The sequence below is a fragment of the Tetrao urogallus genome, assembly GCF_951394365.1.
Source record: "Tetrao urogallus genome assembly, chromosome: 3".
Classification (NCBI taxonomy): domain Eukaryota; kingdom Metazoa; phylum Chordata; class Aves; order Galliformes; family Phasianidae; genus Tetrao; species Tetrao urogallus.
In genome coordinates, this window is record NC_136815.1 from 51224596 (window position 1) to 51248156 (window position 23561).

Below are 23561 nucleotides of genomic sequence, written 5' to 3' on the forward strand. Positions count from 1 at the left end.
ATTCTCAGAAACATAGTCCAAACAGGGGGAAAAGATAGCAATTTTAAACCACTAACCATGCAATGGCATAGCAGTTCTCTAGAACATGTAACCACTGATAAACCATGTCAAGTTGCATCTCCTGTAGCCTAGTGGAAGAGGAGTCCAACACCACCAGATCCTCTCAGTAACACAGACACAAAGCACCCACTGCTACACTTCAAAGCCATGCTGAGGTCCTACAAAGAGCCTTTGAACTGAAGTCTTAACCAAATCCTGAAGTACAAAGCAAATCCATCAGCCCAGACCAAAAGAAACAGTGTAAAAATCGTATTCAGAAAGGAATAGCAAGAAATTCATCTTACAGCATCTTTGATAAATCTTTGATAAACTTTCATGAACGCACCTGAGCTTCAGAAACTTGCCTTATTTCCTATAAATTTCTATCTAAATTAATTACTGCTTTCAGAGCCAACATTTATTATTACTGTAACTAAGTAACATATTAAGCTGAATTTTTCACTCTCATTACGTGCAAACTGGGTAACACCACCAGAGAGTTGTTTCTAACAGCACTTAAAAACGGCAGAATTGTTTTTTTACCATGGAATTCCATATTCCAGGTAGGGAAAGGGGAGAAACAAGTAGTTTAAGTCTCACAACAGCTCAAATGTACTACAGACAGTATTTGAGGTGCAAACTACTGATTGACATACATCATTTTAATATCATGGACTTACCTCACTACTCCCTTCCCTACCCCTCTGAGCCCTGATTCCAGCTATAAGCTGAGCAGATTTCTCCACCCTGTTTGCGGTGACTGAAGGGCACATTCCTCTGGAAATTTCCAAAGTTACTGAAGACCCAGATACTAACAGTGCTTGCCCAATAAACACACACTGCCTTGAATCTATCAAGATTTACATGAATTTGCTTTTGCGTGGTCCACGCAAGCCAATTTACTCCTAATAGCCAGGATCAGAAATTTCTTCTCTTCAGCTGAGATTACTGAAAAAAAACAGGAACTTCTAAACATAGCCTAAGGGTCACACTTTCCTAATTTGCACTGGAAGGAATAAAAATACATCCCTATAAGTCATAAAACTGTCTCTGTTTGCAGTCTCTGTCTGCAAGCAGCCTTACATGTTTATCTGGTAACTAAGGGAAGGTTTACAAAGTCATTTCAGCTGTTGCTTCTTTACCTACATCCTTCCTTCTCCACCCTGTACAGCCATTCAGCTAGCTGCTAAGATGTGCAGCAATTTCACCATTCTCAACACCAAAATATATGCATCTCAATAGCATTTTCCCATGACAGCTTTCCAGTAGTGCATTCATTACTAGCAAACAGCATAACTTAACCCATCAAGTTAGCTTTAGTTTACAAACAGGCTACGGTTTGGGAAATCACATGATCTTTCACTCACAAACCAGCGAAAAGCAAAACTGCTCATTTTTTGCAATAAGCAAAGAGGCTCAAATAGAAGGTTTCTTATATGTCTGAAAACAGTTTTCAAAGAGCCCCATATGTGTCATGAAATAATAATAACAACACAACAACAAACCCCTGAGCAACATTTATCATTTCTCAGAATTTCTGTTTGAAAATTATTCATATTTCCAAGCCCCAGCAAGTGGAGTTAGGCCAAGCTTCCATCAAGCACTAAGGTACTCTGACTCATCCCTCAAGGCAGAAGCTTCAGGCTGCCATTTATACAGGGAAAAATAATTACTTTCACATAATGTCTCAGAATGCTGTTTAAAAAAAGACTGTACCCAATTTATCAATAGCCCGTGCTTCACTCAAGCGTAATCGCCATGCCTTTCAAGGATGAGCAAATCACAGTTAAGGATCTCCACAGATTTAAAAACAAAACAGCAAGCATATCATGTACTGCTGCCAATACTAAGGAGCCTGCATTCAAGACATCATTTTAAAGCTGAAATAGATGATTTGGCATGTTGAAATGGACTGATAGAGGCTACACATGCAGGGTGTACAAAACAATTTGCACTCCACTGTCCAAAGAAATCCTAAACTAGAGTTGATGTTTGTGATTTGACACCACAGCCACTGGGCTGTTGTTTCCACTACAAGCAGCATAAGAGCCTCAGAGCACCTTCCTGGCCTGCCTTCAACATCCCCAGATCCTCTTGATGGATCTGAAAGCACTGCTTGCTTTCAGAATCAAGATTGTCAGCACTGATGTTCCAACAAATGTGTATATGCTATATATGCTATAGTAACAAGCCTGAAAGCGATTTTGTGTTGAACAGTAATATTCTACTTAGATTCCACAGCCTACTTCTGTGCTTCTGGGCAAACCAAACCTACTTCTTCCACAACAGAAGACCTCAGGGTGCCCTCAGGAAAGAGGGGCACTGCCCATTCAGTAAGTTGAATTTGTATTTGCTTTCTGACTTTCAAGTCTTCAAGAGGTACTGTACCTACAGTAATAGTAGGTCTTTCTCTGTCCTGAAGAGAAGAAACTCCTTAAAAGAAAAATATCAGACTCATTTAGGCAATGCTTTCAGACATAAGGTAAGTATTTAGATGGTGCTGTGTGGAGCCAGGGGTTGGAATTGACAATCCTTGTGGATCCCTTTCAACCTGGGATATTCTGTGATTCATTTAAGCATCTGATTGCAGGAACTGCAGCATTCACTACCAAATCTAGCAAGACTTTCAACCCGAAAGTCAAGATTAGTACCAATAAAAAGGAAAGGAAGAAAAATGAAAAAAACAAAGGCAACCAAGCAATATAAGAAAAAGGAACACATAAATAAATGGATGCATAATTACGTGGAGAGGAAAATAATGGTGCAGCAGGAGTGAGACATTTCTTGTAGAGGACGGATATTACAGGAGAAACAAATGAAAAACAATGGAAAGACAGAGAGACATCTTGAATAAAAACAAAAGCACATCAACAAAATGTCTAAGTGGCAATGAAAAATATAAGTCAAGCACAGGCTATAAGAACCACCAGGCTGCAAGGTGGAAGGAGAAGAAGACTGAGAACAGGAAGAAGACTGGAATTAGCATAGTTAACAGGACACCCCTCAGAAAGGCTATTTTTAAGGAAAATGCTTAGGTCTTCAGGATCAACACATCCCTCCTCTAAACTGTGTAATTAAAGATGACAAGAAATGAGGTAAACCCTTGCAGCTGGCTTTTTGAATCTGCATGGTGATTTCTATATCTGCCTCCAGTTGATTTGGAAATGGTCTGCCTCGCTTTTCAAAAGGGGACAGGACAAAAGAAAGAAAATTCTTAGAGAGGATACAGAAGGAGCCCAGAAATCTCCTCCACTGTGTCAATCTTTTATCACGCCTTTATCTTTCTCCATTCAACTTGGATTCACTGAAGTTAGTCCTCATTTTGCACAGTCAAAAGTAATCATAGAATCGTCGAGTGGCTTGGGTTGGAAAGGACTCCAAGGATCATTGAGTCCCAACCCCGCTGTCAGTAAAGATTGACAGTTCTTTTACATGGTTATATTTTGCAATGGAAATTATTTCCAAATAATATTCTTTAATGCCAAATTAACAAACCTACTATGCTAAAGCTACCCTCTAAGATGTGATACAATGATTATTCATTGTTTTGTCCCACTAGTACTCTGCACAAGAAAACTGGCTCTGGTCACTGGGCAATTCTTTCTACAGTCATCTGCTCACTTTCTGAGGCAAACCTCTAAGTCTACCTAAGGATCAAGTCAATTTTGTTATTCTAAGATAAATATCGTGGTCAATGTGCATCTCCAAGTGCTGCTCTATACATAGCCATCATTCTCTTCTGCAGATACTTATTTAAGTAAAGATAACACACTCACTCTTCTCTGGCATGTCCATACATAAATCTTTCCCCAAAAATGCTTGAATATGCACTCAGTGTTCACATGTCTCAAAAAGCTCTCTTTACCTTAAGTTCTGTTACTCTATTTTTCCTCCTGGAGCTATCCACTTACTTGCTGGTCCAACAAGCATGTGAGCTTGCAACAGAATGTTGACTGAGGCCACTGGGAGTCTTCAGCAGGCCACAGCTTTCCTAAACGGATACCACAGCACTGTAGTACCAGTTATGAGCTTCCACCAGCTCAACTCTCTTTCTATCCAGTCAACTCTCTTTCTATCAAGAGACAGAAAAGTAGTCCTCACTTTTTCTCTACCTTGGCTATACCTGCAGCCTTGTGTTTACACTGTACAAACTGACTCACCTTTTTGTTGCTCTTAAAGTGCACAGCAATAAAACTCAATAGCACGCTCACAGCTCTACATGCGTCACACAAACTAGCTTAAGGTTTTATCAGGAATGGAACAATAATTGTTCTGTCTCTTTACCACATGCAACTCTGCAATCTAATAAATTCAGAAACAAAAAGTTCTTTGCAGCTTTCTTTTGTTAGAGATGATGAAAAAGCTCTCTCCCATTTCTATGATACATTCATTGTCAAGAGGGATCCAGGATTCTACGTATCTTTAATCCTCTCACTGCCTGCCCTACCACAGCCCACCTGCCCCAACCTCAGCAAGGACAGTCACACTCCAGTCAGCCTCCTTAATCATGCTGCTGTGGGTCAGCCCCGCTGCCTGATGCCACTCTCAGCCCTGAATCACCCCATTAAAGGCTAATCTGTCACACCATCACAACTGCTGCCCTCATTTTTAGAGTCCTTACCATGCTAACCCACTCCTACCTATCATCCCTCACCAAGTTAGTACCTGGTAAACTGTCACCTTCAGCCAGCCCCTGAAGCTGCATTCCATTACCCATTACTTTTTATTATCATTATGAATATCTGAAGTCCACAACTCTTCAAAGCTCCTTGCTCTTAAGTTTTCCTTTGGAGTCACAAATGCAAATTTCTGTCAACACCAAATTACTATGCTTTCACAGCCTGATTTGCAAAAATGTAAATGTGATAATTAGTAATAGAGGTCACCTATCGCTGTTGTTAGCTTTCTTCCACTTGTTTTGTGCAAGCATCTCAAATGTGAATTTATGCATTTAGTTATTTGAAACCATAGACATTATTTTGTTACACTGGGGTCTTTCTGTTATTCTCTCTCCAACAAGGTTCCTGGTAGCCCACTTACATTCACAGAAAGCCACCCAAACTTCCAGTGCTTCAGCATAAGCCACAACTGGAAGCCTTCCAGTTACTCTTATGCACTAGAAATGATAGAAAGCTTGGCATGACTGAGCCTAAACTTTTTCGCTTTTACTGATGAGCACAGCAAGCAACAGAGATGAAGCATTAACCCACCAAGGCTCTTCTCTGCTGTCTAGAGCCATTTTCTTCCTAGTTTGATTTCTGCCATAACTAGATACAGACCTTTAAAATCTAGCAAGAAACAGTGAGGTTTAACCCATTGACCCTTACTATCTTTAAGTACAAATGTTTCTGAATACTCTTCTGGATGCAGACCATAATTATTAATTCTAGAAGTGGGATTTATTTCAGCAGTATTCATAGCAGCACCTATTTTGAAATTCAAATAGCAACCATAGCTACTCCTATCTATTATCTTTCAAAAGGATTGACCAAATTAGAAGGAAAACATCAGGACATTCATTTTGTTCCGAAAAGCCTGCATATTTTTCCTCATCATTCTTCAAGAGACTGGTAGATGAGAACGTCTTGATGCACACAACCTCAATTTGCATTTATTAGCCTTATAATTTCCACCCTGCCTTCCAGTAGCTGGGCACACAAAGAAGAACGTGAAAATCACTAAAACTGCCAACACTGTGTAAGCTATTCCTCTCTAGCATGTCTCACCCTGAGCTCTCCAAGTCCCATGAAAGCCACCACGTAGTCAGCTTCTCTGTGATCTTTCTGGTTCAAAGCAGGAATACCCCCTGCACCCTCGCTCTGAACACCTGGCAGCTGTCCCAGAGAAAACCTGCATGGTACTTAACACTAACAAAGCCAGCAGCAGCCTCCCTCTGTGCCTCCTCCTACAGGGCCGAAGCACAGCGCAGACAAGACCCGCCGCCATCACATGCAGCAAAGAAGGCTGAGGAGCACTGCCTGTGCACAGGCCTCAGCAGCTGAAACTTGGTCTCTCCAAGCTTCTTCATCCCCAGAGTTGTCTCCTAGAGTAGAGGGAAAACAACCAGCGCCATTTGTAAGCACTGCTCCTCAAGGAGAGGACTCGAGGGAGTCAAACCACATGCTTACATCAAACATTCAAACTTGTTCTGAAGTTGGTTTTGATTGCAGCTGACACTTTGCTAGATGCCACCGTTTGTTCACTTCGTGTCAATTGCAAGTAAAACACAGAAGAAAAAAAAGTGCACTAGGTAAAATACTGTCTGTGCTTTATCTCCAATTTCATCTGGGGCTTTCGTAAGCAATCTACATTTCTGTGGTATTAAGATGTCAGACAGTTACAATGATTCATACGAAGATGACCACAGAGAACTGCTCATTTTTTGCACATTCAGGTTTGTTCCTTTCCTCACTCCAGATCTGACAGACGGTATGGTTTGCAACACACTGTGAAAACATCACTTCATCAGTGTCCCTAAAGCAAACTCTATGACACGGCCGTATTTGCTCTCAAATTAGCCTGAGCTCTGCTGACAGGCGTGACTGATCACATCGTTCCCTGCAGCCCTGAACAAAGCCCGAATGTTCGCTACCCAAAGGCGCCATTCTTTGGGGACTCCTTTATTTGCCCACACAGGATTCTCTTGTGCACAGACACAGAAACCAACAGCCAACATTGGATTCTGTGAATCATCCAAACCTATGCACCGACCTACAGTCATACATTTTTTATGCAGTAACAAAACAGTTTCACAGCTCGGAGGGTTAACCCACAGAACCCCTACTGCTCCCACTAATCTCCTGACACAGCTACTCAAGCCCTACTTGCCCAAGATACAAAGGCAGGAAAACAATGATGAGGAACCCTTCCTTATCCTCACTCACTGAGGATTCAGTCAGGTAATGTGAATGCTCAGATGAAAATGAACGATTGGGTGATGCTTCCATTCTGAATTCTTTTTTTCTTCTGGTTAGCCAAAAACTAATTGGTTAAAAAATAATAAGATAACCAAGTATTAACAGACTCCATTGGAAAAATCAAGATTTGAAAACTGTTCTCTGGTTCTGGTTTATGACAGGAGTTCAGTATCAAGGCTGTTCTCCTGCCCTCCGTATCAGTGAAACTCATCTTTGTTTCCTACCTCAAGGACATTTAATTCATTTTCTGGGTATCTTTAGTTGGAATTTCAAGCACTGCACATTAGCCAGAAAACTGATTCACAAGAAATGGGTTAGGAAACGTACCCCTGAATTCTACATAATCAGTATTTCTCTTTAAGATAACTTTAATTTGTATCTCAAGAGTAAAATTAATGTGCCCCGACAGACAGCTGTAGGGCCCATGCTGCTGCATAGGGCTTGTCAGCCATATCACCAGGGTAGTGCTCCTTATGTTCTCGCTGCAACTAATCAGAAGGCATGAGTGTTAAAGACAGTATCCATTTGAGAGGCTTGAGCTGAAATTGGGTCACAACACTCACTAATAATCACCAAAGGACACTGCAGGGAGCAGTGAAGAAAAGAAATGGAGCAGCTCAAAAAATACCAAAAAGAAGCAGGCTAGCTATCAGTTCGTCAATATAACACATCATCAACATTCACCGTATCATCCAAGTGATGGTTTCCAATAGAAACCTGTACAGGCTCCACAAACCAACAAATAAAAGCCGCTTGACCGGAACCACACTGGTTTTGTGCTGTTGACAGTTACTCCTGCAAACACACAGAATCCTTTGTACAAGCACAAAGGCTGAGCAATGCATTGCCCCAATGTGCTCAAAGCTACAGATGCGGGGGAGATGGGGGAAGTACGCCAGGAGGAATGCTGCTGCCCTGCAGATTAAGGCAGGAGTGGGATCACCCAGCAGTGGACAGCTGGCAGCAGGCTCCCTCCTGCCTCCTCCCTGGGAGAAGCCTGAACTTCACACCCTGATGCACCCAACAGCTTCCTACAGGCCATTAACATGTACTATACGAGTCGCCAAATAGTAAGGAAAAAGGGAAAGAAATATAAAGGGTAATTAAAAAAAGGAAAGAAAAAAAAAACAACCATATTAAATCAACGCATTTCCTACAGCTGAATAGAGAGGAGGAGTCTGATAGCATCTCAGAACACTATAAGTAAAGCAGCACGCAGCATGCAGTACTTTGCGTTCTTGTGACATGCTGGGTATTCCCTGGCACCTCTGGGTGCTGGGCCGGCATTCTATTAACATTACATTAAGCTGGCTTTTAAATTAAAAAGCACATCAGGTCACATTTGAATGGAAATCAACTATCAGGCTCGTTTAAGTCATGGTAGGAGATCAGGGCCCCTGGTCCATTCTGTGCGTTCTGACGTTCGCACATACAGCCAGCTCCAGACCGGATTACCGTGAATCTCTGCAGAGACTTCAGCCAGACACCCCATCAAAAGGCCCCATTACGAGCAACACCCAGCATAATTCACACGCTCCCATTTTGCGCTCCGCAGCTCCGACATCTCCATGTATCTCGGGAAACCCGGCGCCGGTGAACGTCGGCGGATCGCCTCTCGAGCGACGGCAGGCTGCGTCCCCGCGCCGGCCAGCTCGACCTTCTTTTCGGAAAGCATGCTTTATGCTCAGCCACGTCTACAGGCAGCCCGGCCCGCGGAGCAGCCCGGTCACCAGCGCCGCACGCAGCGCCCCGGCAGGACCCCCGTCCCCGCGGCCTTACCTGCGGCGGGCGGCGCGCGGAGGGGCTCGGCCTGCTGCAGGGTGACGGCCCCGTCCCGCCACACGCGGAGGTGGGCGGCCGCCCCCAGCCTGCCCGCGGGGCTCTCCCGGCGGCGGGCCCGCAGCCAGGCGCAGCACTGGTAGCAGACGGCCCACGCCTGCTCTTCGTTGATGGGCTGGTTGTAGAGCCGGAGGATCTCCTCCAGCGACAGCGCCTCCGGCTGCCCGCCGGCCCCGCCGTCCTCCTCCTCGTCGGCGGCGGCGGAGGAGCGGGAGGCGCCGGGCTGGGGCTCCGCGCCGCGCTCCCCCGGCAGCGCCATGCCCCGCTCCGCAGCCCGGGCTGCCCGCGCTGCTCCTCGGCTCAGGCCCGGCCGCTGCCGCTCGCGGTGTCGCTGCCGCTGCTTGTGGTGCCGCCGCGCGGTCCCGCCGTGCTCATCCTCCCCGCTCCACCAGTGGCGGCAGGCCGCCGGACAGCCCGGCCCAGGCGGGCGGGCGGGCGGGCAGCGGCCGGCCGGCGGGAGGAGCGGCGCCCGCCGCTGCCGCCGCCGCAGGGGGCACAGCTCATAGCAACGCAATGGCGTCCTCGCCCGCCCCCGCCGCCAGCAGCCGCCGCTCGGCGCCGCAGCGCCCCCTGCCGGCCGGGCCCTGCTCGCCGCGTCAGGCACAGAAGAACCTGAGCCGTGGGGCCGCGGGATCCGCGCAGCTCCGGCGATAAAGCCCCTTCCAACATTTAGCAACCGTGCGATCCTACGGCGCCATTAGTCGGGTTTACAGGGAACGTCGGCGAACTGAGCGCTGCGTTCGAGCTGAGGGAGAGCCGCGGCTCCCTCGCAGTACCCGCAGCCGGAGTCACGCAGCTCCTTGCTCGGGGGGAGCCGGGTCGGCCAACAGCACCGGAGCCGGCGGGGCGGTCCGCGAGCACACAAAGGCCTGAGAGCACCTTTATGTGCGCTGCACACAGCCGGAGCGGTCTGCCACGCGTGAGGGAGCTGACAGGGCTGGGCCTGAGTGGAAGGCCATCAAAGATGACAAAGGGCCTGGAGCAGCTCCTGTGTGAGAAAGGGCCGAGTAACCTGGGCCCATTCAGCCTGGGGAACACTGAGGGGATTTGTTCAATGTTTATGAATATCTAAAGAGAGATGGGTGGCAAATGGATGAGGCTGGGCTCTTATCTGTGGTGTGTAGTGATAAGACAAGGAATAGTGGCCTACAACTTGAACATAGGAAATTCTGTATTAACATGCAGAAGAACTTCTTTAAGGGTGGCAGAGCACTGGAACAGGTTACCCAGAGAGGCTGTGGAGCCTCCTACTATAGAGATAGTCAAGGCTCATCTGTACATCTGTAATTTTACCCAGCTGCAGTTTTAGCAAAGGCAGTTAAACATTCCCCCTCCGTATCCCCTTCCTAAGAGATACGAGGCTGGTAACTTACACAACAGTATTTTGCAGTGCCCCCATCTGTACAGAGTAGTGCACAGCGGGCAGGCAAGATACAGCCTGGTCCCAAGGAGCCACACACTAGTCCCTATTTTGCTTTTAACTGTACTGAACATACTTTTTGCCCTCTTTTATTTTTACACACGCATGTAAGGGATACCACTGTAACTGAAATGCAACCAGTATCTAAGCAAGATATTGCATTAGTCCTATCCCACATGCAACGCAACCCAGCCTTTTAACATGTACTAGATACAATGAAATCGAGGAAGAAATTGTATTTATTTGCCTGTTACACATCTTGACATTGTTATTTAGTGGTCCACAGGTGCAGTGTGTGTTGCAAGCTTCTCAAGCATTAATCATGACTTTTTAGTTCAGCACCGAGTTCTCTGCCAAGCAGGAAAAAAGGTGGACACAGGAAATCAAAGGCAAGAAGTAGCTTCTACAGAAGCAGCTGACTTGTTTCAATTTAGCCTCAAAAAGCAATAGCTAGAGTTCCCACGGTAAAAAGAATGAAAGGGAGGGCACAGTTGCCATTTCTCAAAGCATAAAAGACTAGAAGATACCCATAAAAATCACCCATGTATTTAAGACCATCAATACCACAGACAGATAATTAAGTATGGATGGGAGTATGAAAATCTGACAAAATCAGGACTAGTTATTAACCAAAACAACTTCTAACTCAAAAGCCTACTAAGTTTGACTGTCAAAAACCATAGAGTTGTTTAGAGAACAACCTCTACAGGTTTGGGTTTTTGTCCTTCCAGTCATCTACTACCTTGTCAGGAAAAAGGCATGAGGTTAGACAGACATTAATCAAACCCAGCACAGCTATTAAGGCGTCCAGGCATCCAAGTCTGGTTTTTAAACAAAAAGCCATCATAATTTGTTGCATTCACAGAGTAACAGCACTACCTATATCTGACTGACCTTAGAAACTATCACTAACCCCAAAAGAGAGAGAAATAAATTTCCATTATGGAAAGGAAGCATAAATGAACTTCAGTAAGTCTGGCTCTCACTCATTCATAAAGAATACCCTGGACACCACTGACACAGAGATAAAACAGACTGTTTTCTAAATTAGTTCTCACATTAATTCAGAACTGTGAAAAAGAAACCAATATTGTTCATATGCACTTTAATAACTTGACCAACATTCCTGTAAGTATTAAAAGTAGCTTTTATTAAAATAGAAGTTCTTTGTATAAATATAATCATTACTGTGTACACAATTCACTTTGCTACAAACACGCTGCCATATTCAAAATCAGTGGCATTATATAAAGTACCAATATTTGTTCAGCTGCATAATTTCATATGCAAGTACCTTATTTTGCACATCTGGAGAGGTATGAATTATTTTGCTTTTCAGAGGACAGAGCGATATTTACAAGCAAACATGATCCAAACAGCACATGCAGATTCAGGGTAAGCAAACACACGTACACGAACAGCAAGTCGCACCTGGTCACCCCTACAACAGATTATTTCTTCACAAAAAGGAGACCTGTGACAGAAAACAAGAACAACAAATATCACCAAGCTGTTCTTTAAGTTTTCAGTTACACAATTATTTGAAACTTGCTTGACAACTATCTAGGAGCATCCAAATAAGGCTAAACCAAATAAGAAATACTGTTTTGTAGTGGAATGGCTGTTGTGTTGAGAAGAACAAGATTACATTGGCTACTTTTAACAACGGCAAAAAAATTAAGATAACTGTATTTCAGGGAAAAAATATTTTTTTTCCCCGAATTTTCCCTCGTATTTTAATTTAATCCATTAGAAGTCTATCACCACTGAACTTGCCCAACTCAACACAAAAGCTGTACGCTGTGACCTACTCATTATATATGCCACACACTCCTATCAGTTCTAACTTCAGGAAATTGGTTTTCTTTAATACTTCACTACCAAAAAAAGCCACAATTCATATTTAAGCATTACTACTTGGTATTTGTACGAAGTCTTATCTTACCGAAGACATGTGGCAAATGCTCTCCTGGCATTTCTGTATACAAAATGGATTGGAAACCCTTTAAATGTGTGACCATCAGGTACTGCTCTTCTTACAGCATCCTGAAACTCCTCGTTTCCTGCAGAAATACCTGTTGCACGTTCAAGCTCATAGGCTGCTAATGCCGGTGACAGTAGATAGGATAGATGGTCATCCCAAACAGTAGAAAGGCCAAGATCCTGTGAAGCAAATTACAGCATGATGACAACCACGCAGAGAAAAAATATCAGGATATTATTAAGTTTGGATACTGTATAGATTCAGATAAATCTATGAACAATCTTTGACTTGTAATTCATGGAAGTGAACCTGTGAAGCAGTAAGATACACATACTGATACACACACCAAACCAGAAGGATCAAGAATCAAACACTAAAAACAAAATACCAAACATTTACCAAGAAATTAAGTCAGACTAGATTAAAACAAGACTAGCAGAGCTGAAACTGGATGTTTTGGCTACAATATATTTGAAAGAAGTGTAAGATCACAGTGCTAGCTCATAAAGAAACAGCAGAAATACAGAAAGGATCAACTAAGATTCACTTCATGTTTTTCTAATGTCTCTTGGAAGTTCACTTCAAAAAACAATGGAAGAGTTCCCAAAAGAATGAATGCACGCGCACACATGCGCTTTCCTTCTCCCATTCCACAAGTGCAAACAAGTAGAAAAATCTACCACTTCTATAGTTGATGAGATTCATACTCTGAGAATTGTCTGCCACACTAAGTTTGAGCTTTAGGTAGTAAGAGAACAATTAAAAAAAGATAGTAAGGGAGGGGTGGGTGGGGAGGGAGGTGGTTGTAAGGGAGTAAGAGTGAGAGAGAGGGAGAGAGGAGAGAAATCCTGACTAAGGAAAAAACTAACTTCCAGAAATACCTGCTGATTTTCTAAAGCATTCAGAGTATAACTGTGACAGCTGAAATCCTGCTTCTAATGAGAAACAAGTAAGATTGTGATGGATACACTCAGCTCACTGACAAACAGACTTTACCTTCTTAGTTCTTTCATAGAGCACATATAAATAGCCTGTAGATGCCTGTAAGCTAAAAATCATGCTTCTCAAAACAGAGCCAATGGCAGGGTGGGAGGAATAAGACCACGAAACTGCAGAACTGCCACTGCAAATACTAAGTGTGACAGCTAAACTAGCTCTGTACAGTCATCAAGCGTTTTCTTTTCAGTTGCTTCAATTTTAAACACACCACATTTCTGCAAAAGCCGATAGAGAACACACTGCAAAGATCTAAATGTTTTCATTACAAGCAGCTGTTCAAAACAAGCACATGGTAAAAACGTGATCTGTTCAGGTAATAAAGGCACAATGACAGTTTTTAAAGATTACCTTCCTGTGTTCTGAGACGAGCATTCTCAGTTGCAATTCTAAATCATTGCTCGTCACTGCTGCATCTATCGCAGAAGCACACAAAGGAGGAAAAGGGGGAACTGAAGATGCGGTTCCGGGAGAACAAACTGATTTTATTGCTTCTGCGCTCATGGGCTTCCATTTAGACTCATCGTGTAAGTCAAACACGCAGACCTCCACCGCATCAGAGGGCTGACAGTTTCCGTAGAACTTCTGATGATTGAAGACACAACCTATCGTGCGATAAGGATACAATGGCTTGGGCTGTTCGACTATTGGAGGGTCATCAGGGTTGATAGGTCTGTGAATGTACCTGATTAAAAACATCCAAATTTTTATTAATAATCTCTGTATTTTAAGTCAGGCTAAAAATATTTCAGTAGGACAGAAGTCATTTCTCCTTTTAAAAACATAACCCAGATTTGTTGTTATCATCCTCCCCCCCACCCCCACCGAGATAGCATTCTTGATTTACAGGAAAGTAATTATACACATTTTGGAGGCACAGCACACAACCAATCACTTTTCTTCTTTAAATCTAGAAAAGTAAACTAATTAATTGAGCAGATGCTCAACAGCAAAGAAGTTCCTATATGGCTTAAAACCACGGAAAAGTATATTATGAACTAGTTCACTCACACTCAACCAGTTATTCTCCAAGCAGCAGAAGTACACAGAGCAAAGATTCGCAGACAAAAGCCTCCTAGATACTTAATAGATGAGAGGACAGGGAGATAAGTATCACAAAGTAACAACACAAAACCAACAGGAACACACAAACACACAGAAATAAAAACCACACCAGAAGAACTACACAAATCTCAAACCACATTGTTTAGTTTTTTTATTTTCTTTTTACTCACCTATGTCCTGTTAAGCTTTCCCAAAAAGTAATCGTTCCATCGGTTCCACAAGTCATTACCCACGTGTGGGGGACTCCTTTTGCTTTTGTTCCTACACACACAAAGGCTTCCAATCCATAGCCAAGAAGAAGACTGCACAGAAGGTTAGCATGATCTTCACAGTCACCCTAGATAGTAAACGTCTGTAAGTTAATTTAACTATCAGGCATAGCTAAAAACATTAGGGAAAAAAAATAGTATTTCTCCAGTTATTGTCTAGCAAGTCATGTTTCCCTCCTGTTTACCTAAAGCATACATCAGAAGTCAGGATTTACGAACTTAAGAATCTTGGAGTCCATTTTTTATATGCACTATATCAAAGAATATCAGGCCTCTACAACTTTCAACACTGTAAAAAGAGTACAGCAGAAAAATAAGATCTACGCACATACTACAAAAAGCAAGCCCAAACCAGGACCTATCAATCTAGGAAGGCCAAACTAATGCCCTAATTACAAGGGTATGGCAGTCAAATACCTGAGGTAGTGTCAGATATTCTAAGTTAGGAAACTTGGCCACTAAATGAAATACAGAACTTCTGTAATTTTACTACCTTAAATGTACAGTCAATGTTCAGAAAAATACTGTAATGCTATAATGGCATGATAATAGCAGAGTAGCAAAGCCTCTGTCTACAGCAAATGAGAACAAGCCCAAATGCAGCAGCCACAGATGCAGAAAGAGCAGCTGCTTACCTTTGGAAGGCGTCAGAAAGGAAGGGATCTCTGGCAAGAGATACCCTCACCTCCATTGCCAACCCTTAAATGAGGTCTGGGAAGGATCCTGGCTCCATCCCTTCCAGTCACTCAGGAGCACTGCATGCACCTGAGCTCCCCTGGGTTGGCCCTGCCTTCGCACCTGGTGTTCAATCACTGGTCCAGGCCATGACTTAGCATTTCCACTACAAATATAAAACAGGATCTCTCAAGAATTTTGCTACTAAGCTATTAAACAACTGAAAGTCATGTCTCACTGCATTTCCTGTCAACAAGAATGAAGTTTTCCTCACATTAGGAGATTAGTAGCAATAAATTGATGATGTCTAATTTTTCCTCTTACATTCCTTACAAAATGTTAGCTGTAAAAGAAAAAATTCCACGTGCAACAAAGCCTCCCTAATACAAATCACAACATTCATTAGATAAATAGCATAATCTTCTAATATAATCTACAAAGGAAGTATCAAGGTAAGTACATTTCAACAAGTTTAGGTGTTGCAGAGCAGCGTTTACACAGAGTCCAGGATATATCAGCTTTTCATGCTGCCTTTCCAGCAAGAAGCTCTGGGGCACAAGGAGCTGAGAGGACAGAAACAGGACAGCTGACCCAGACTGCCTCCAAAGGGACGTCCCATGCCACATGACACAGTGTTCAGCAATAAAAGCTGGGGTGAAGAAGGAGGAAAAGAGAATGTTTGTGGTGATGGCTTTTTTTTTCCTTAAGAAACCATTACACATGATGATGCCAGCTTTCCTGAGGTTGCTGAACATGTGTGTGCTGAGGGAAAGTAGTAAACAAACTCCTTGCCCTGCTCTGCTTGCATGTGCACCTCCACTTTCAATTATAAACACATTACTGGGATTTTGAGTATCTCAGTGATGATAAAAAGCACCAATTACTCCAAAGAAGCATTTAAAGGGATCAGTATTATTTTAATGAACTCAACGTAAAAATACTAATCCAGAATGAGCGTGATTTGTTTCACTTATCATAGTCATATGATACAAACCTTGGACTAAGTGGAAACTTTTTGTGAAAAACCCTATCTTGCATAAACTGAATGCAATATATTTTAGCACCATCTACAAAGTTGTTTTTTCCAAAAAAGCTCTTCCTCAACCAGTACAGAATTAAGCACCGATTCACTGAACAGCCACATACAATCTTAGAGAAGTGAAGCAACTTCATTGTCCAGTGGATGCATTGAAAAGTGGATTCCAATAACAGCACTAAAAAAAGTAAGCTGGCTCCACAGAATCACCAAGGCTGGAGAAGACCTACAAGATCATCCAATCCAACCCTCCACCTATCACCAATAGCTCTCACTAAACCATGCCCCTCAACACAATGTCCAAAAGCCCTCTTGTCTAATACTTAACATCCATCTCTATTTTGAAAGATCTTAAAAAAGCTATGTACATCTAAGCGTTCTCTGAAATGCATTTAGTCCACCTTTTGCAACCTGTTTTAAATTACTAACTTCATGCCAATTACAAAGGTGTCATGCAAACACTGTTTTTACATACCTTGTTTCTACATACGAACGCAAGAAGTGTGCACCACTGTTCTTGTTTGCCACCACCTCCTCCAATGACAGGAGCTCTTTCATAACCCAGGACACTGACAAATCGTGCTGCCTGTCTAGGTGTGTCCAGCAACCGACCCGCTCGAAGTGGTCTGATATATGAACATACTGGGCGGTTTACTCCATTTTCATCCTGAACATTGGGGAAAAAAAAAAAAAAAAAAAATAGTATTGTTAAAACTTCCTGGAGCAATCCATAGCTACTGTTAAATCTCGGTGAAGCCTTCATTCTGGCTGTGCCAGGTGTGTTCAGCAGCAAGATGAACCCTCCACACCCTTACGTGGAAGTTAACGCTACTCCTGAACACAGCCAGTGCAGCCAGAAGACCTTACTTCCCTGAAGACAAACAGTAGGTGTGGATTGCTTCTGGAAGTTATTTCATCATCTGTGCCAGGAAAATTGCTACTCTACAAGTTAAATTCGCATATTATCATGATAAACACAAAATATCTTACCATTCCTACTACTGAGGGGCAGTCACCAAGGAACAACTGATGCACAGTAACTTACTAGCCAATGATTTGTTCATGTCTGTAGCTACCATGCAACATTCACCAGCCAGATTACTTTCTTGACCAGAGAGTGCTCAAATATTGTGTGGACCTGCTCCAATACATCTCAACTATTTGTTATTGTATAAAACTTGTTTGCAATAGTTTATATAAATCACTTAAGCATTTGCCTTTCAGATTTATTCAAGGAAAAGACTAAAATGGCTTTGCTACCTCCTACACCAGGGATGCTTAGAGCAGCCCTTCTTTATGAATCATGCTCTTCAGCTTCAGTATACATAGTTCAACTCTTGAAAACTTCATTTTCAGCATGCTATGTCACATGCAGCCCTGACTGGAATGTAACCACATCATAAACCTATACAGAATCTACATATGCAAACTTCAAAAATTTATTTAACATTAAAAAAATATCTTGAAGAACAGATTAGTGTATCTGTAAAATGTACAAACCTGTGCAAAAATCTTTACCAGCCTTGAGTTGTGTGTAGGCCTAATCTGCAGGTATTCTCTCCACCACTGTTTAGCATACACAAGAAATAAACGTTCTTTTTCTGCTATCTTCTGACGTTCCAAAGTGAACTACAGGTAAAAAAATAAACATACCCATTCACATATATACTAATTCCAAACAAGAACAAAAAAAAGTAATCAATATACATGTGTATAATCAATGAATATTAAGATGTTATAATTACAAAATAAACAAGAGAATTTGGCAAAGCAGATTAGGATAACAAAGAGAGAATAGATAGAAAGCTTACCCCTATCCTGGACTCACTTACAAAATTCCAGCAGAGCAGATCTCCAAAAGAGATCCTTCCTCAGTAGCAGTCAGCTCTTAAATAGGTCTAAGAGAGGTAGAGCTGGGCTCCACCCCTTCTGGCAGCACAGCTGAATTGCCTTCACCTGTGCTCCCATGGCTGACTCACTGCTCAGCTCAGGTGATCAATCAGAGGTTCAGGCCATGACTCAGCAGTTCCCATACATACACAGTAGCACATGATTGTTGCATATGTAAAATGAATTTTAATATGACAGCATGCAACCAATGCTAAAGAAAAGTATTTTTAAATGAAAAGCTAATGAATGTAAAGCTCAATTTACATTTCTTGTTTGTAGGCTCATATATCAAGCTTGACTGAAGTATTGTTCATCTTCAGTGATGTATGTCTGTACAGAAGGATTACTCAGCTTGCAAAGCATGGAATAATATCTGTAAGCACCTTTGGGCCACCACTTACTGGCTTTTCAAGCAGAATAGCTGACCACCGAAATTATTTTTTCAAGTGGGAAAAGAGAGCAAGGAAATATATACAATACACTTAGCATCCTTCAGATAGTACCTTACTTATTGCACCTCTTAAAATTTTGATATAGGTAATCAATAAAAATAAACATAGTAAAATTCCAAGTGAAGTAATAATCAACGTAAACAAAGTAGTTAAAAGCAAGATAACTGCATTTAAACCGAGTGGGGAAAAAAACGCATTCAAAAACCCACAGCTCCTTACATCTACATAAGTAATTGCATAGTGAGCATTCCCCCTGCTGATAAAAGGGGTCACCCCCTCGCCCCCAGAATATGACTTACCTGAGTGTTTGTTATTTCTGGAGACAGTGTCTTACTAAGCGGTGGATACATTTCAAGTCTGATGTTCAAAACACCAACAGAAACCTTAGATTCTGTACCTTTGAACAAAAACACATTCCTATCAGTCCTTTCAAATTCATTTTTCTCAGAACTCCAGCAGGGAAGAACAAATAGTAGTTTTAATCATACAATCACAAAAAAAAAAAAAAAAAAAAACCTAAACTTCTCTAAGTATGTACAACGTAAAGATCTTCACTTAAATTTACAACTCAAGAATGAGTGAAAAGATAACCTGGCTAAAGAAGCTGGTAACTGGATCTGAGCTCTAAAGTCTCTTTTCAGGCAATATCAGAACACACAAGATTAATGCTGTTCTATACATGCTAGAATAGGCACATACAAATAGATTGGAAGAGCCAGTGTGAAAGTGTCCATTCTTACTGACTGTACAACTCACTGCTCAAATTAATGTCGTATATAATAATGTCGTATATAATGTCGTATATAATAATATATATAAATAAAATTAATGTCGTATATAATATATAATATCGTATATATATATAATATATATATATATATATATATTTTTTTAAAGTAATCTAATGTTGTTGCATAATGCTCAGCCATTTTGAACTCCACAAACAGCAAGAATAAATTACAACAGTGATATGGAGTGATAAACAATCTGAGCAGAAACATCACATAGTAGGTTGCTTATTTGAGATAGCAGCATGCTTTTTCATGTTCTTGATGAATTTTGTACAGTGGCTAGAATTTAGAAAAGGAGAAAAAGCACCTGAATATCTAAATTTATACTTTATTACTCTAGAAAAAAAAAAAGTTAACAATAAATAAATTAGAATGTTAGATTAGAACTCCTCCCATCACCCATGTAAGCATTAAACAAGTTATTACAAATAAACACCTCTGTACCTGAGTCTATACAAAGTCATATTGCTTTGTAAAGTTTTGCCAACAATCAGCACTGTTAGAATAAAATGATGCCAACATAGTAGTAAATAAGCATACTACACTCACGTTCACTGAAAAAGAAAAGCATGCAATAATGATGGAAATTAATAACAATTTAAATAGTACATTTGATCTTAAAAATATTTTGAAGATAGAGTTGGAATCAGCAAGGGCCTGCTAGCATATCTAGCAGGTAGAGACTGTGACAATGCACGCTCAAATGATTCAACTATGATTTGACAGAACACTGGGGTAAGAACTCAAGATACACCATGATAGTGCTAGATCTAGACTTAAAGTCGTATTATCCCAAATACTTAGGATGGAACAGTTGAAAAGGGTGGCGGTGACAAATGACACAGCAAAATACAGAGGTGTATCAACAGTTCAGCACCTAAACAAAGTCACTCAACCCTTCTATAAGAAAACATGCTTCCAGCTACTGGAATGCATGGCAGCACAGCAGAGATCACTTTCTCCAACAACTGCTACGGAGCACAAGCTAGATTTTACACTTGAGAGCATTGACATGCTATTTTTCCTGGAGATGCATGTGTTGATTTATGTTTGTTTTGACAGTCTACCCACATGCTGGAATTAACAGAGACTCCCAGATACAGGGAGCATTATTGCACGTGATCTGGACACATATTCTTAACAATTTGATAAGACAAAAATCAGACCATCACTCTCACTCTCTTACATAAACTCCTCTTAAGGATACCTTAAAGTAATTCATGAGTTGAACTGAAATCAAACCAAATCATAAATATTACTCTAAGCTTATAAGCAAACTTAATACACAATATTTTAATTCATCATTAAACGCTTATTATTTATTCTTACCTACACCCAGGAGTTCAACAGCAACATTTGTGATGCCGTTCTCTGCAGCTAAGACAGATCGCCACTCCAAGAAATAGGATGCTACCAGCGTTGTCTCACCATACGTGTCAGTTCTGATCAGAACCATATGCACGGGATCACATACAGATAACATAGTGGTTGCATCCACCATTTTACTCCCATCACCTGCCATAATTAAACCAACATTAAACAGCCAAGTTTAGCATCCCAAGTCCTCCTGAAAATAACACTATTTTTAAAGTATGACAACATAAAAATAACTGCATATATCCTCTTGAAAACATGGAATGCTTCAGGTCTATTTACTGTACACCAGTATTGATTCCAGAATTCTTCCTGTAACATTCATCTGCAACCACATTTCCCAGTCACCAACAGCAGAAAGGTAATACAGGTGTTCAGTGACTGACTATTCCACAGGTATCTGCCAGCTCATAGCAAACTGAGCTCAAAGTAAAGTTTTTCCTTCTTTGCATGGTAGCAAATTCCTATCTACCTTCACAAAAACCTTCAAGGTTGGAAGGAACCTCTGGAGGTCAGCTGGCCCAACCCCCTGCTCGAGAAGGGACACCCAGAGCAGGGTGCCCAGAACTATGCCAGTTACTTCAGAGTGGAAAAGACTAGGTAAGAGCAGAGAAGGATCTAGAAGTGAAACCTAATACAGTCATCAATTTCCCTACAAAAATATAGTAATAAATAGGAAAGAAACATGCTAAATAATGTCAGGCCTATTTTGGAATAACAATAAAGTCAAAAATAAATCCCATGAAACAAAACAAAAGAAACAACATAGCATCAGCTTTAAATTCATGATGTTCCTTACCTAGGCTCTCCTTGTGAACTTCAAGCAAAAAACCATCATGGAAATCTGGCTCACAAGCACAGGGAACAGGTTTAGAACGGAAACGCTGATTTCGGAAATGTAGACACAGAGTAAAAGTAGAACAGATTTGGCCAGGCAGAGGATCTGGTTCCTGAAGATGTTCCAGAAAAGCTTTTCCACCCAGAACCTGAAGGTAAAGATACCTTCGTGTTGGGTCAATGTTAGCTGTAAAGCGTAGCAACAAAAATGAAGAGACTACAAACAGATCCCAGGAAGCATGTTAAACATCAGCTGACTAACAGGAGAACAGAAATAAAAAGATATAATAAAGGTTTTGAAAATATATCCCTAGGAGAAAGTGATTTTAAAATATACAGAAGCTGTCTTAATGTAAAACAAATGAAACATTAATATCACATAAAGCTTGAATTTGGATCAGTCACACAAACTTACATCCTTTAGATAAGCAGGGTAGACATCTTTTTCTCCCCTTTGGAGGCTTTAAATGAATCCAGTTCATATTGGATTATTAATCCCAAACTCAATAATCCTACATTTGACATTTCTATTGAAACTACAATCCAGAAATATAAAAACAAACAAGCAACATACTTTTTTTCAAAACCGGTGGTTCTCTATCAACAAAATGTGTCGACGGTTTTGGAGAAGAAGTCCTCTCCTTTCCATTCACATCCTGGAATCACAATAAAGAATTTTTAAGGTGTTAAGTGAGGCAACAGCACTCCTCTCATAGTCTTATAAAATTTAAAGCATTCTTCTTTCCAATCAAATGTTATTCCTCTTGTATACCCGCTGCTAATACGTGAGACTTAACAAAAACTGAGTAAACACTGACAGCGTAGTGTTACCACTACACCAAATATAGCATACACAGTTTGGTCCTAAAACAACACAAGTTGCTAAAGCCTTTTTGAACCACTAGAAATAGTACCTTCCTTTACATAAAGGAGGTCTACAAGAGAATGGGAGAAGTACACTTTGTCAGGGAGCATAGAGCTAGGACAAGGGGCAACGGCTTTGAACTAAAATATGATGGATTTAGATGAGACAGAAGGAAGAATTTTTTTCAGAGAGCGGTGAGGCGCTGGCACAGCTAACCAGAGAAGCTGTGGTGCCCCATCCCTGCAGGTGCTCAAGGCCAGATTGGATGGGGCCCTGAGCAGCTGAGCTGCTGGGGGCAGCCCTGCCCATGGCACAGGGTTGGTCCCCTTCAATGTAAGCCATTCTGTAATTCTATGCTTTTAGCGTGTTAGAGCTGGGACAAGACACCACATCAGGAAGAGGAATAAGCAAAGTATTTTCACCCTTGGAAAAGTTCTCACATTGACAAATTTAAGTTCTTTCATAACGTCATCGATGATTCCTCGTTGTCTCAAGGCTTTTATCATATCTTCCATGGATAGCTGCTGATGCTCAGGTGCCAGCTCCTCACGTACCGTCTCCGCCAGAACTTCTCGGATCCTGCCATGGACATCCATCTGAAAGAGAACTCCTTACATGCTACACATAGAAGCTCCTGACAGCAGTTGCGACTAAGGAAGCATTCTGTAAGTCTGCCAGTACTTTCTGCACATAGTGCCCACGAATCCTTGGATTAACTAAGAACCAGCCGAGGAAGTCACACCGCCTCCCCAACGCAGCTCTACCAATTAAAAGTGTTAAGAGCACGATGAACCTGAACGCATTAAACCCCTTCCTCACAAACACCTGCAAATGCACGCGCTTCCGTTTGACTTCTGAGCGAGACAAAGAAATAAAAACTTCTAATGACAGCTCCTTAGTTCTCTAAGGCACAGTAGCAGGCAATGCCCGCTCCCTCCCCCTCTCAGCTCCACAGTAACAAAGAGGCAAAATGCCGGCCGGGACAGCTCACCTTTTGCAGCTGCTGCTGAATGAGCCGCTTCAGCTCCGAACCCTTCCCGGGCGGCAGCGCCATGGCGGCGGGCGGCAGCGGGGCCGCCCGCGGAGCTCCGCCCCAACGGCCGCGACGCGAG

At 41.9% G+C, this 23561-nt stretch overlaps 2 protein-coding genes across 2 annotated transcripts in view; both read right to left on the bottom strand.

Moving 5' to 3' along the window:
* The window catches only part of SPIRE1 (spire type actin nucleation factor 1), a gene marked incomplete at both ends in the record, with an annotated part of 121308 nt that extends 112254 nt beyond the window's left edge, over nt 1-9054 (bottom strand). The window contains one exon of the mRNA XM_079533802.1: nt 8736-9054. Coding sequence (XP_079389928.1) covers nt 8736-9054 — 319 coding nt within the window. The remainder of the gene's footprint in view (nt 1-8735) is intronic.
* A 2496-nt stretch (nt 9055-11550) lies between these two features.
* CEP76 (centrosomal protein 76) lies at nt 11551-23503 on the bottom strand (the record flags this gene model as incomplete). Its single annotated transcript, XM_079533803.1, has 12 exons — nt 11551-11689; nt 12161-12378; nt 13547-13880; nt 14431-14597; nt 16716-16907; nt 17741-17869; nt 18882-18979; nt 20703-20888; nt 21547-21771; nt 22159-22240; nt 22890-23045; nt 23441-23503. 12 exons carry the CDS (start codon nt 23501-23503, stop codon nt 11551-11553), a joined length of 1989 nt encoding a protein of 662 aa, XP_079389929.1.
* Nucleotides 23504-23561: the final 58 nt, after the last annotated feature.